Below are 15,749 nucleotides of genomic sequence, written 5' to 3' on the forward strand. Positions count from 1 at the left end.
CCGCTAAGTCCTCCAAAGCGAAGGGGTCACTTCGCACACAAAAAGCAACCGGAAAAAAAGAAAAAACAAAACAAAACAAAACAAAACAAAAAGCAACCGGAAATGCACCGCAGACCCAAGTGTGGATGCTAAAACTAACTAAATAAAACTATAAGACACCTCGAAGAAAACAGGAGCAAATCTTCATAACCTTGGGATAGACAACGCTTCTTGGGACACCCACAGGTTGGACTACCTAAATCAAAAGCTTTGTGCTGCAAACCATCCAAGTGAAAAGATAACCCACCGGATGGGAGAAATATCTGGGAATCATAAAGACTGATACTGGAATATATAAAGAACTCTTAGAACTCAACGATAAAAGGCAATCCAATCTGAAAATGGGCAAAGATTTCCAGGTATTTCTCCAAAGATAGACAAACAATAAGCACAAGAAAAGATGCTTATGCTGGGACGCCTGAGTGGCTCAGCGGTTGGGCGCCTGCCTTCAGCTCAGGTCATGATCCTGGGATCCAGGATCGACCCACATCGGGCTCCCTGTGAGGAGCCTGTTTATCCCTCTGCCTGTGTCTCTGCCTCTCTCTCTCTGTGTCTCTCATGAATAAATGAATAAATCTTAAAAAAAAAAAAGATGCTTATGTCACTAAGGAAATGCAAATTTACAAGACACTACGCCCCTGGACTGCTAGATTAAAAAGACAAACAGTACCAACCATTGGGGAGGGTGTGGAGAAATCACACATTGCCGGTGGGCATGTAAATCGCTGGAGGCGCTATGGAAAACTCTGGCACTTCAAAAAGTTAAACATGCAATTACTGTATGACCCAGCAATTCTTCCTAAGTATATACCCTAGAAAAAAACATGTTTACACAAACACTTGAACACAAATATTCATAGCAACATCACTTGCAACCCAAAGGGAAACCCCAATGTCCATCAACTGATAAATAAAATGTGGCAGGTATATCCATACAATGAAAAGGTGTAAATACCGTATATTATATGATTCCATCTATAGGCAACGTCCAGAATAGGTAAATCTGCAGACAAAAATGTAGGTTTGCAGTTACCTAGGAATTTGGGTAGAGAATGACTGAGTAGGGGATTTAAGACAGGATAAAAATATTCTAAAATTAGATTGTGGTTGCACAATCTTATGCCTATACTAAAAGCCACTAAAGCCACCCACTTTAATTGGGTGAATTTTAAGATGTGTGAATTGCATTCCAATAAGGCCATTCGTTTGTTTTTAAAAGAAAGGTGCGTGCTTGTGTGTGCTTCTTCCCATTGGATGGAGTGTAGATGTGACTGGAGCTAGAGCAGCCCTCTTGAGCCTGGGGGTTAAGTTTTAGTGTTAGCTGATTAACACACAAGTCTGAGGTTTCCTGAAGTCAGTCTACCACTCCTGAATTGCTTCCCTCTGGACTTCTGCATGGAGATAAATAAAATTTTGTTTTGTAGGCCACTATTAGATTTTCTATCATAGCTAAATTTAATCCTAAAGTATATACTACCCAGTTTAAAGCAAATCATTCATTTTCTATGCCTCAATTCTTTTAAAAGAGGTATAATTGACATGTAACAGTATACTGGTTTCAAGGGTACAAAGTAATGATTCAATATTTGTATATACTACAAAACATGCCTCAATTCTTTAACCTACAAAATGAGGACCCTTTGTTTCCTTGATTGCAGCCTTATCAACAAAGGTTAATTAGATAATGCGTGTGCTGAACATTTAATTCCTTGGAAATTTAAATAAACTCAAGCAGGAGTTTCTTTGGATAATCTACTTTTACCTACTTCATTTAATATGCATTTTTTTAGGTCTGGAAGCACTTCCTTCCCATTATTTGTACTCGCTGCATGTACTACCACAATTTTAATTTTGAAAGAAAAGTAAAAAAAGAAACGCTGTGGGCAGCCGGGCAGCTCAGCGGTTTAGCGCCACCTTCAGTCCAGGGCATGATCCTGGAGTCCCAGGATCGAGTCCCACGTGGGACTCCCTGCCTGGAGCTTGCTTCTTCCTCTGCCTGTGACTTTGCCTCTCTCTCTTTCTCATGAATAAATAAAATCTTAAAGAAAAAGAAAAGAAACCCTGCATCTTTTCTCCCCCCATAACAAAAATGTAATAAAAGGCATTTGTCCTATTATTCTGGTTAAAGTGATGACATGTTTCTAATGTAATTTTTAAAAATAAATGTTAGGCTTCAAGAGATAAAACAGGATTACAATAACAAAGAAGCCTGCCTTTTAATTAATATAAAACACTGATTCACTTAAAAATATCTGAAAGGATGCACACCAAAATGTTATGAGGTTATATTTGAAAGGTGAAATAGGTGGTTTAAAGATCATTTCAAAAAAATAAAGATCATTTCAGCATTTTACAATTTTCTACAATGATATGAATTATGTGAAAAAATATTTAAAGCAAATGACAAAGAGCCAAGTATTAGTCCACTGAATAAGCCACTTCTATTTGAAGATTTAGTGTGATGAGCAATTTAATTAAATGGTTTGTACTCAGAGAAAGAACACAGAAGTAAACCCTACAAGGACCCTTCATGTTAGTTCAACTTAGGACACATGTAGTTTTTAAAAACCCACCTCTGAGTATTAAAAATATCATTTTAACATTTCTGAGGATTAAAGTAACACTGATTAAAAGTACCTGGCAAACAGAAGGCACCTAATAAATGTTGATTTTCAAACTGCCAATGACAAATCAAAATAACAAATGCACCCAGATAGAACTATTATATAAGAAACAACTGTAGATTATTTCACAGTTCCTTTTAATGAAATATTTCATTCTTAAGACAACAGTTCTTCAACCATTAGCAAAAGATTGCTTTTAAAAATAAGGCACTGAAACAGATGCATGATGCTATATTTCCAACACAACGAAAAGTAATGAAAAGTATTCTGAATGAGAAAAGTATATAAAATAAATAAGAACAGTTTTATAACCTGCATAATGCATAGTAATTTAACCATTAAATTAGAATCTATAAAACTAGAAATGTACTTCTTGTATCAGCCTTAACAATGATTTTTAAGAAACTGGCAAGTTTTGGAACTATGTAGATCAAATTGTATTCAACACCTGTATTTTCAAGTTTGTCTTCCCTTGCCTTGCCAAATTCAATTTATATTTTAAGTATGTTTTGCATAATCTACACATTTATTTAACAACTTTACAATTTTGAACTTTAAGGTATCGGATGATTCCGATTTTAGAAAGCCTTTGAGAATATTATTCACATTAATGAAAGTGTTCACAGTTACAAAGATGAAGGTTATTGCTGATGATGAGTCTTTCTCCATAGGAATTTCTCACTGGGGTGTATTCCACATGTACACACAAGAAAATCTCCAATGTATCTTCGGGATAAGTAATTATAAACTGGAAAATCCACAAAGGAGGTTTTTTTATAGGTACAAGAAAAATATTTCCAATGAGAAGCCCCTTTATAGAAATATATGGAGAATTACATAGACTAAAAATTATGCAAATTAAGTTACACAATGCTTCATGATAGGCCTTTATGAAACATTTTCTTACAGACTCTTGGAAAATACATTAACAATTATCTTATTTTTATATCTGAGTTTGTGGATTTTTACTGTTCCTTCATTTTAAGAATGCCATTATGTTTCATTAGAGAAGGCTCTACTACAGCTGTAAACATACTCAGTATTTTCTATTATATATCTGTTCACTTACGAAAGTAAATGACAAAAAGGTTCCTTTGCCCTCCTCGTCTTCCTGATAAGCCTCTACCATATGGAAGGCTGAGAGCTAGATGAGAAGGCAGTCTTTATATGGACCTCAAACAGAAGATGTATTTATAAACCAGGTCATCTGTTACGTGTATTTTTCCCTTATTATTCCTGAGCTTCTAATGAAAACCTCATTTAAATGTTGTAGCCTCATCTCAGCTGTCCTTAGAGAAGAGGAGGGATAGGTTTGTATCATGATTAGTTAAGAGTTAAAGGGGAACAGTCTAAGAACAAACTGTGGGAGATAAAGGATAAAACTGAAAGGTCCAGAAGTCCATTTCAGTGGAGAGTCCTCCACTGTCCATGGTGAAGCACACAGGCTTACTTTTTTAGGGTGGAAGCATAGTGAACCCTGAACAGTGGTTCTTCTACTACATACCTAAAACTCACTTGAGATTACAAATGCAGAGATCTGGGATTTATCCCAGATACAATCAATCAGAATGTGTGTGGTAGATGCCTGAAATAGACATTCTGAAACGCTTTCCAAAGGATTCTTACACTAAGATTTGAGAATCATTGTAAACCACTGTTTTGTAAGAATGGTTCTTTCAAGTAAAACTATTTTCATAACCAAACTAAGACATTATTATTTCCCACACTCCCAATTTTTCATGAATATACAGTAGCATTTACTAGAGGTTACATGATGTGTAATATCACAACAGATTGAATGTGGAAGCAGATATGAGACTCCATCTGTCTTCGTTAAGTCAGACGGTAAAGATAGTTGCAAAAACTGGAATACAATTTCCACTTTTCTTAATAATTTTTTAAGGAAATGCATTTTCATTAAAATGTGGTTTGCATTAACATGTGCTTACTATTTTTAATGAATAAGTATTTTATAACTTTTTATTTTCAGTATCATATATATAACCCATATAAATAAAAGGTCTTGAGACCAAGAAGTTGGAAAACTACTCTTTCCAGCAGATACCCACTGCCCTGTGAACATTACTGCTGATAGATATGGCTATTTAGTTCCTTATTTTGCTTTACATAAGATTCAATAGATAATTTGCAGGGAAAAGAAAAAACTTCTTAAACTTATTTCAGGCAAGGGAATTCAATCTGACAGTGAAATATTGAAGTTTAACCAGTTTGGGTTAAAAAACTAAAATGCAGAACATGTTTTCCTTGGTGGCATCAGGATGTAATAAATAATCCTTTAATGTATATCCAGGTTGACTCTGGTATTTGGAATAGAAAACCATACTTTATGTGATGCATTTAAAAAATATTAATTAGCAATGTGCCAACACAAGCATTAGATTCTAAGCAAGTGGTAGCAAATGAAAGGTTTACTTAAAATGTTAGCTAAAAACAAATACCTAATTTTCAAAATAAAATAAAATAAGGGATGAACTAGGGTTCCTGGATAAAAAAAAAATTGTTTAAATTACACTTCTTGAAAATGTAGAAATGGGAGGAGATTAATATTGACATTATACTAAGCTGCACAATTTTATTCTTAAAATACATTTTAGGTATTATGCCAAATTAATATGAGTAAATCCTGCCATAAGTGAATAATAGAGAACACTGATATTCAGGCATAGCTGTGGTGAAAGCAGTTCCTTCTAGCCTTCTGACTGTATCTCAGATATAAAATAATTACATTGATGTTTTTAACCTGCCATGTATAATTTTCTTAATATATTGCTTTTAAAAAATCTGAGACAGCTAACATCTAAATAAATCACTGCTGGTTGGGAATATTTGAATGAATGATGCTGTGAATACACTGGCTAATTTATACCATGTTAAGATTCTATACGATACAGCAATTTAATATATCTTATTGTTGAATTAACTGGTATTTGAAATAAGTGTAGCTTTCTTTCTGAGTAGTCTTTTGGAAAAAGTGCATTGAATAGAGTTTCCAGTCATAGTTCACTTTCCTAACTTGTACTGATTTAAAAATCTTCTCATCAGGAGGGAGTTAAACAGTGCTCGAACCCAAAGTCCAGCAAATCTGACATCCTTTCCCTCATTTTGGTTTGCATGTTCATTAACAACCATCATTCTCTGCAAACTTTCCACTTAGTGTATCAAAAATCAATGTTATGAAAGTTCTCTAAAAGGTTCAGCAGTTTTTTGGAGTCTCTGAATGATTACAGCATTCTGTAAATCTGCTTCTTCCAATGTGAGTGTTTCATCTAGCAATTTGAGGAAAGGAAGAGCTGTGGCCAGGGAAAAGGGAGGGCTTCTTTGAGATCCTTGGTATTTTTCGATGAAGTCTTTGATGTGGCTTATCCTGTAAAATAGCACAAACTATTATAATTTTTTGAAAACTTGAGTTAATATGACAGTAATAACTGGTTACATTTTTGTTTTTTAAAATTTAAATTTAATTAATTAACATATATTAGACTCAGTTCAGTGATTCATCAGTCTTATATAATGTTATGGTTACATTTTATTATTCTTTAAAGGATTTTTTTTTAAGATTTTATTTATTCATTTGACAGAGAGCAAGCACAAGCAGTGGGCGGGGCAGAGGAAGAGGGAGAAGCAGGCTCCCCACTGAACAGGGAGCCCAATGTGGGGACTAATCCCAGGATCCTGGGATCATGACCTCAGCTGAAGGCAGATGCTTAACTGACTGAGCCACCCAGGCACCCCCATGGTTACATTTTTTTTTTAAAGATTTTATTTATTTATTCATGAGAGACACACAGAGAGAGACAGAGACACAGGCAGAGGAAGAAGCAGGCTCCATGCAGGGAGCCCGATGTGGGACTCGATCCTGGGTCTCCAGGACCATGCCCTGGACCAAAGGCAGGCACGAAACCACTGAGCCATCCAGGGATCCCCCATGGTTACATTTTTAAAGAGTACTTATCTTTTAGAGATATATATTGAAATATTTACATAAGAAACTATACAAAGTCTAGATTTGCCTGAAAATAGTTCAGTGGAACTCAGTGAAGGATCACTGTAACTTCTCTTTTTGTGTGTATATATCTGAAAGTTCCTGTAACAGGAAGTTTATATGCCTATATCTGGCTCTGAATGGATCAGAAATGGTCACACTAGTAACCTATGTAGACCTGGCTCTATCTCTTAAGTATCAGGTCATGCTGTGTTTCAAAAACAATTAGGAAAATTCTTAACTTAGTGTGGGTAAAATTTCAGTTAGTATAATCAACACTATCATACAATAATTGAAATTTTGGAGGTAGCTCAGTTATGTTCACTTGAGTATATGTGTATGTATTTAGAGAATGCATACAGAGTTCATTACAACTAAGATGCTACTGATTTTTTTTTGATGCTACTGATTTTAAGACATTTTATATATTGCTAAAAAAATCTAGATTATGACAAATATGTTAACACTCAGAATTTTTATTTCATATTTATTGAAAGCAGAATTAATCTCATGTAAACATTTCTCAAATCAAGCATATACTTCTATTAGAATAAAATGGTTAAGCCATTCCTAATAGTTGAACACTGTTTAGACTCAAGTCCTTCGAATCACTTTTGATTCGGTCAATACGCGGTACATGTTTTTGCATATAATACCAGCCCTCTGTATTAATAGGTGTGTTGGTGATAAAGAATTTCTTTAAAAAAAGACTACTGTCTCTGAGATGTTTTATGTTCAGCTGACACTTGTTCTGCATGCTTTGAGGCAGATGCTAAGTCAAAAACAATTGTGTGGGGAATCCCTGGGTGTTCAGTGGTTTGGCACCTGCCTTCAGCCCAGAGTGTGATCCTGGAGTCCCAGGATTGAGTCCTGCATCGGGCTCCCTGCATGGAGCCTGCTTCTCCCTCTGCCTGTGTCTCTGCCTCTCTCTGTGTCTCTCTCATGAATAAACAAATAAAATCTTAAAAAAAATAAACAATTGTGTAAAGAATGCCATGCAGCCAACCATGGATTTTAGGAGAAACCTCCATTTCAGAAATGCTAAAATGTGAAAAGATGTGCAATTCAGAATTGAGATATGTCGTATCATGAAAGGCAGAACTCTCCCAATCAATTCACTAAAATTCATTAATTGCCACTACTCAGGTGGCTCAGGAGTTGAACGTCTCCCTTCAGCTCAGGGCTTGATCAGGGGGAGTCCCAGGATCAAGTCCCACATTGGGCTCCCTGTGGGGAGCCTGCTTCTCCCTCTGCCTGTGTCTCTGCCTTCTCTCTGTGTTTCTCATGAATAAATAAATAAAATCTTAAAAAAAAAACTTTTAAAAAATAAAACTAAAAAACAAAGCATGAGCCACCTCCGCTGAGGACTGAGGCGAGATGAGATGATGACTATTTCCGGCTCAGGGAGGCTGCTCAGGACAGAGAGCCTGAGCCCGGTCACCCAGAGCTGCCACTGCCCTAGCAGCAACAGCAGTAAGAAGCTATGGCAGCGGAGACCAGAGAACTAGTGGCGCATGTATGGATGGTGGTGGGTTCCTGAGCCTGGACTCGCCCACCTATGTCCTACACAGGGAAGAGCAGAATGATGACCTCAACCCAGTGGTCCAGATCATTTATAGTGAAAAATTTAGATTTGTTTATTTTGGGGCTGTTATGCAGTGATGAAAGAAGTGAACGAGCTTTTCTTTATTTTTTAAAGATTTATTCATTTGAGAGAGTGAGAGTGAGACACAGAGAGAGCTCTCGTGCACACAAGAGCAGGGAGGGGGAGAGAGAGATAGGAAGAGAGAATCTCCAGCAGATTCCTTGCTGAGTGCAAAGCCCTATGCCAGACTCAAGATCATGATCCGAGTTGAAATCAAGAGGGACGCTTAACTGAGCCACAGACGCCCCAGAAGTGAAAGAGCCTTTAAATTAACCAGAGATGCTACTGAGTTAAATGCAGCCAATCACAGAGTATGGCATTCTCAGAAAGTTCTCTTAAAGTCACTCAAAATGACTGACATGAGAAAATGAACTACATCACTGCAATATTTGAAAAACAGCCCCAAAACTATGAAGTTATTCACCACAGTATTAGTGGAATGGCTAAAAGATCCATCTGAGAAGTTTGAGTTTATTGTGATAAGATCAGGATGCAAAGAATTGTCATAGCTGGCAACATCAACAATGGATTATTCAGGGATTTAAATTTTGGGATAGTGAGATGCAATATGTCGACCCATTTCTTTTTTTTTTTTTAAGATGTTATTTATTTATTCATGAGAGACAAAGAGAGAGAGAGGCAGAGACACAGGCAAAGGGAGAAGCAGGTCTCATGCAAGGAGCCCGATATGGGACTCGATCCTGGGTCCCCAGGATTACGCCCCGGACCGAAGACAGCGCTAAACCGCTGAGCCACCTGGGCTGCCCTGTCGACCCATTTCTTAAGGAGCATATAAGAAACACCTTTGTCTAGAACCAAAGACACTTCATAATCTCTAACACTACTGGCTATAATGATAATGCTATATTGGAGAGAGAAGTCCAGTACACTCTGGAAATAATCAAACTAGTGCATGAAAGTGCATGCAACTATTTGAAAGGGATTTTACAGGACAGTGGTCTTTCCAAATATCCCAATCTGTTAAATCAGTTATCTGATTTACAACCAAGTCAGAGGTCACCCCCTAACTGCCTTTCTCATGGACATCTATGAAGACATGCTAGATCTTTAAAAAAAAAAAAGCTGGGGGGTGGGGGCAGCCCAGTGGCTCAGCGGTTTAGTGCCGCCTTCAGCCCAGGGCATGATCCTGGGAAAATGATAAAACAGTATGTCTTGGGCAGCCCGGGTGGCTCAGTGGTTTAGCGCTGCCTTCAGCCCAGGGCCTGATCCTGGAGACCCGGGATTGAGTCCCACGTCAGGCTCCCTGCATGGAGCCTGCTTCTCCCTCTGCATGTGTCTTTCATGAATAAATAAATAAAATCTTAAAAAAAAAAAAAAAAGACATGCTAGAAAACCAACGTGATAAGGAGGACATTCTCTCTCTCTCTCTTTTTTGGCTTCTATTATTATGATCATCACCTTTCTGATTCTAGCTAAGGTGGTTTGCCATTTAGAAATAATATAAGTGAAATACCCTGAAGAAAGTCTGATATATAGAAAACATTCAATAGGTGGTAACTAAAAACAAAACCCAAAAGCACAAAATAGGAACCAAAAAAGATTGTTAACCTAGATATAAAAACTACATTCAAAACTCTTTACAAAAAACACATTTAAACACATAATTTTACCTCTGTACAGACTTAACTACATAGCTTTAACAAATAAAAAGTAAATGTTAAAAGAAAGAAAGGAGAAATAGACAAATCCAATTATACCTGTAGATTTTAGCACAGCTTTACAGGTAACTGATAAAATAAGGCGGAAAATAAAGCAGTAAATTAATTTATTAAAAACTAATAGCAATTAAGAGAATGTGCAGTTGGCAAAAGGAAAGCTACATGGACCCACTCAGAATGCAGAGTCCAGAACAGATCATCTGCTTTACAAAAAGATGACATAGCAATTGGGTCAGGAAAGAAGTGTTTTCCACAAACAGTGCAATTAACAGGACTTGATCATGTGACTTGCTCTAGCCAATGGGATGTTAGTAGAGTGATAGTAAATGTGCTTGGTGGGACCAGCCTTGAGCCTCAGCCCGTTTGAGAACACAGACAAGTAGGGTGCTGATTCAAGGATGAGAGTCACAAGAAGTAGACCTAGACTCAGACCTGTAGCTTAAATTAGGGCTCCTTTAGAGGACCTGCCAACATATGAATGAGCCCAGCTGAGATCAGCAAAGCCACATGAGCTGACACATAAGAAGTATTATTCCATGCCATGAGATTTTTCTGGATGTTTACTGAGCAATGCTGACTGATATATCCATATAAACAAATTTAAGCTTGGACATTACCAATAAAAATAGAATGTATAATTGATTTCATATAATAGATTATAGTATAGTAATGAAAATAAATGAGATACAGCTATACACATCAACATGGATGAGTTTCTTTTTGGATGAGTCTTAAAAAAAGTTGCAGTATAACATGATTCCATTCATGTCAAGTTTAAATAAAAAGCAAAACAGGCTTTCTGTTTCCTTACTGAACTTCATCCAAAAGCCATTAGTAGAGGAGAAAATGGGAGAAATGATAGGGAGCTAAGGTGGACCAGAACAGGGGATCAGTCTAAGCACAGTTAAGAAGGTATCTGTACAGGAAAGCTGCCCGTCTGCATTGTGTCAGAGCCTGAGAAGCACAAGGAGGGCATCCCTGTAGAAGGATGTAAGGTGTGTCAGAAACCAAGTGGGTTGAGGAATATATCTAAATTGAGGTGTAGGAGAAGTGGCCTGGAGTGGGCTGTCTCAAGCAGAACAGAAAGATCCTCTTACAGAGGAGAAGCCAACTGCAGCATGTGAGAACCAGAAAGGGGTGAAGAAACGTAAACAGGTATGGGGGAGAAAAGGGATCACAGAGTGTTAGAGCCAAAGAGGGTGAAGAGATCATTGGCATGATGTGTCAGAAATTCAGCAGAAAGAGAAGGGAAATGAAGTGGGAACTCAACCAGGATAGTTACAGCCCAAGGAGAGTGATGGAGTCTTCATGTAGGGGAGGTGCCAACAGGGAAAAAAGAGACTGGTTATCCAGAGGAGAATTAATCAATCAATCAGTAAATCCATTAAGAATAAGTGAGGAGTGGGGATCCCCGGGTGGCGCAGCGGTTTGGCGCCTGCCTTTGGCCCAGGGCGTGATCCTGGAGACCCGGGATCGAATCCCACATCGGGCTCCCAGTGCATGGAGCCTGCTTCTCCCTCTGCCTGTGTCTCTGCCTCTCTCTCTCTGTTTGACTATCACAAATAAATAAAAATTAAAAAAAAAAAAAAGAATAAGTGAGGAGTGCCTGGGTGGCTCAGGTGGTTAAGTGTCTGACTTTTGGTTTTTGCTCAGGTCCTGATCTCAGGGTCCTGGGATCGAGAGACCCCCATCAGCTCCATGCTCAGTGGGGAGTCTAAGGATTTCTCTTCCTCTCCCTCTGCCCATCCCCCCTGTTCACCCCCACCCCCGCCAAAAAAATAAATGAATTTAAAAAATTAAAGCCAATTTTTGGTATACTGAGTTTGGAGGTATCTATGTGAACTCATGCTTTTCATTATGCAAAGACATAAAAAATAAAGATGTAAAAAATGGTTATGTATGTATATGGATATATGTGCATATACACCTATAGCTCTCTCCACTGAGAGGGCCTGGGAGTAGGAAAATCAAGCAGTGAGAATCCCTACTACTCAGATCCTGGCTTCTCAATACCATTGTCCAGTAAAAAGAATCAGGTTTCTCTGTCTGAGGAACTATTAATTCAAATGAGACATGACACCTAAATGTTATGTGTGATTCTGAAAGGCATTTGGGTAAAAAGAATGATATCAGATTAAATGGCAAACTTTGAATAGGCCCCAAAAATTAGCTGATAGAAGCATATCGATGTTATTCTCAGATGACTGAACTATGGTTAGAGGGATAATATCTGTTTGTAGGAAATACACACTAAGGTATTTTGAGTGATGGGTCATCAGACTGGCAACTTACTATTGAATGGCTAAGGGGAATTTTTTTTTTTAAGGGGAATATTCTTTATAGTGTTCTTAAAACTTTTGTATGTTCATGATTTTTTTTTTAAATATATGTTTTTTTTTTTAATTTTTATTTATTTATGATAGTCACAGAGAGAGAGAGAGGCAGAGACACAGGCAGAGGGAGAAGCAGGCTCCATGCACCGGGAGCCTGACGTGGGACTCGATCCCGGGTCTCCAGGATCGTGCCCTGGGGCAAAGGCAGGCGCTAAACCGCTGCGCCACCCAGGGATCCCTGTGTTCATGATTTTTTAAAAATTTATTTTAGAGAGAGGGAGTGGGAGTGGGGGGAGGAACAGAGGGAGAGGAAAAAGAATTTCAAACAGACTCAGCATGGAGCCAACTCGAGCTTGATCTCATGACTCTGAAACTATACCCTGAGCAGAAACCAAAAGCCAGACACTTAACTGACTGAGCCACCCAGGAGCCCTATTTATGACTGCTTTACAATCTAAACGAGGGATGCCTGGGTGGCTCAGCAGTTCAGCGTCTGCCTTTGGCTCAGGGCGTGATCCTGGAGTTCTGGGATCAAGTCCCATATCGGGCTCCCTGCATGGAGCCTGCTTCTCCCTCTACCTGTGTCTCTGCCCCTCTCTGTGTCTCTCATGAACAAATAAATAAAATCTTAAAAATAAAAAAATCTAAACTAATTATTTGAAAATGAGCAAAGCAACTCAGTATTTTCTAATATACATATGTACTTAATAAAATAATAAATAAAAGAAAAATCATTAACACAACATTCAGAATACAGCACTTCTTGCACAAAAAGAAAGAGATGATCAAGTAAAGGCACATAAATATACTGGTATATATTCTGGGTTAGTGTATATATGTGTGTGTGTGTGTAGTAAAGGGGGGGCAGAAGAAGAGGGGGAGAGAGAATCTTTTTCTTGTTAAAGATTTTATTTATTTGAGAGAGAGAGAGAGAGCACGTGAGAGCATGAGCAGAGAGAAGGGCAGAGGGAGAGGGAAAAGCAGACTTCCCACTGAGCAGAGAGCCCAAAACAAGGCTCAATCCCAGGAGCCCCTTAGATATATAATTTTTTTTTTAAAGATTTTATTTTTTCCTGAGAGACAGACACAGAGAGAGAAAAAGAGAGAGAAGCAGAGACACAGGCAGAGGGAGAAGCATGCTCCATGGGAGCCCAACGGTGGGACTCGATCCCGGATCTCCAGGATCACGTCCTGGGCCGAAGGTGGTGCTAAACCGCTGAGCCACTCGGGCTGCCCTAGATATGTAATTTTAAAAGAATTATTATTTTTAAGATTTGAAAAATTTATTTGACAGAGACAGAGAGAGAGAGAGAGTGAGAGAGAGAGAGCCCACGCACAAGCAGGGGAAGCAGAAGGCAGAGGCAGAGGGAGAAGCAGGCTCCCCTCTGAGCAAGGAGCCCGATGCAGCACTCGATTTCATGACCCTGGGATCATGACCTGAGGCCGAAGGCAGACACTTAACCAACTAAGCCACCCAGGTGCCCCATAAAGTAATTATTTTTAGTATGTCCTAAGAGATTCTCTCTCTCTCTCTCCAGGGACCCCCTAAAAATAAATAAATAAATCTTAAATAAAATAAAAATTATGTATCTAGTTATACAGGAAAACCAATCAAATGATAAAAATGATAATCCTAAAACAAACTGAAAATACTTCATTAATTTCCAAAATTTCTACTATCAAGATATATTATGTTTAGAGAACTGGTAGATTCTTGGTTAATTCTTAAAAACTGCTGAATGACCTGAAAAGAAATTTAAACATGAAAAAATTCAGACAAATAATGAAATGGAAGACTCACCTATGAGAAATGTTAAATTTTTGGACAATCCTTTTTCCATTGGCTAACCAGATCTGTACATTAGTGATGGGTTCCAGGTTGTTTAGTTGAACAACAGACAAATTATTTTTATTCTCAACTTCAATACTCTTTGACTTAGAAACAATTTTTGGTGTGGCACTAAGAAAAGCCAGACAACAAAGTTAGATGAATATCGTTATTAAGCAGAACTTAATCACTGAACAATTACTATAAAACTTTTACATTAAGTATACCTTTTAGGAAGATTTTATTAAGTCACAGCTCAATAAAAACACAAAGATATAATATTACTTATGTCCATCATATATGATGAATGTAGGCACCTAATGAAATTATACATATCCAAGTAACTTGTAAGACTGTAGAGTGCTATGTAAACATATTGTGAGTAATTATTCAAATAATGTCTTACAGAATAGACAATTTTATAGGGCTGACATATCTGTAAACTTTACCTTTATGTACTATTCCCCAGATTAAAATTTCTATAAGAATTTAGAAGTTCTCAAAAACAAAAACAGGCCAAGAAAACAGAAAGAAAACAAAGGCAGGGGATCCCTGGGTGGCGCAGCGGTTTGGCGCCTGCCTTTGGCCCAGGGCGCGATCCTGGAGACCCGGGATCGAATCCCATGTCGGGCTTCCGGTGCATGGAGCCTGCTTCTCCCTCTGCCTATGTCTTTGCCTCTCTCTCTCTCTTTCTCTGTGTGTGTGACTATCATAAATAAAAAGAAAAAAAAAAAAAGAAAAAAAAGGCAGGGGGGAATGTGCTGGATAGCTCAGTTGAGTCTGAGCCCTGTATTTCTCTATAGAAATTAGTTCTTGTATTAGAAAGGGGAGCGGGGGGGGGGGGGGGGAAGGAAGCAAAGTATATCCTGATTATTCTGAAAGTCACATCTGAATAATTTTATATGTGTGGATGAATATACAGATATCTTTATCAATCTGGATAATCTATGAGAATTCATAAGACTGACCACATATCTAACCTCTTTGTATACTGTCATAAAGCCTACTTAGAGGGCAGCCCAGCTGGCTCAGCAGTTTAGCGTCACCTTCAGCCCAGGGTGTGGTCCTGGAGACCCAGGATCAAGTCCCACGTTGGGCTCCCTGCATGGAGCTTGCTTCTGCCTGTGTCTGTGCCTCTCTCTCTCTGTGTATGTGTCTCTCATGAATAAATAAATAAAATCTTAGAAAAAAAAAAACGTGGGATCCCTGGGTGGCGCAGTGGTTTGGCGCCTAGGCGCCTTTGGCCCAGGGCACGATCCTGGAGACCCGAGATCGAATCCCACGTCGGGCTCCCGGTGCATGGAGCCTGCTTCTCCCTCTGCCTATGTCTCTGCCTCTCTCTCTATCATAAATAAATAAAACTGAAAAAAAAGGGATCCCTGGGTGGCGCAGTGGTTTAGCGCCTGCCTTTGGCCCAGGGCCCGATCCTGGAGACCTGGGATCGAATCCCACATCGGGCTCCTGGTGCATGGAGCCTGCTTCTCCCTCTGCCTATGTCTCTGCCTCTCTCTTTCTCTCTCTCTCTCTCTGTGTGACTATCATAAATAAATAAAAATTTTAAAAAAATGAAAAAAAAAAAACCTAACCTACTTACATAT

At 38.4% G+C, this 15,749-nt stretch overlaps 1 protein-coding gene across 5 annotated transcripts in view; it reads right to left on the minus strand.

Annotated features, from left to right (window-relative positions):
• Nucleotides 1–2,783: 2,783 nt before the first annotated feature.
• Nucleotides 2,784–15,749, minus strand: part of UBXN2A (UBX domain protein 2A) — a 37,747-nt gene continuing 24,781 nt past the window's right edge. For all 5 annotated transcript variants that reach the window (XM_072770934.1, XM_072770937.1, XM_072770936.1 and 2 more), the window contains 2 exons: nucleotides 14,125–14,283; nucleotides 2,784–6,048 (listed from right to left, as the gene is read on the minus strand). In XM_072770934.1, coding sequence (XP_072627035.1) covers nucleotides 5,856–6,048; nucleotides 14,125–14,283 — 352 coding nt within the window. In that variant the 3' untranslated portion in view covers nucleotides 2,784–5,855. The remainder of the gene's footprint in view (nucleotides 6,049–14,124; nucleotides 14,284–15,749) is intronic.

The sequence above is a fragment of the Canis lupus genome, chromosome 12, assembly GCF_048164855.1.
Source record: "Canis lupus baileyi chromosome 12, mCanLup2.hap1, whole genome shotgun sequence".
NCBI lineage: Eukaryota > Metazoa > Chordata > Mammalia > Carnivora > Canidae > Canis > Canis lupus.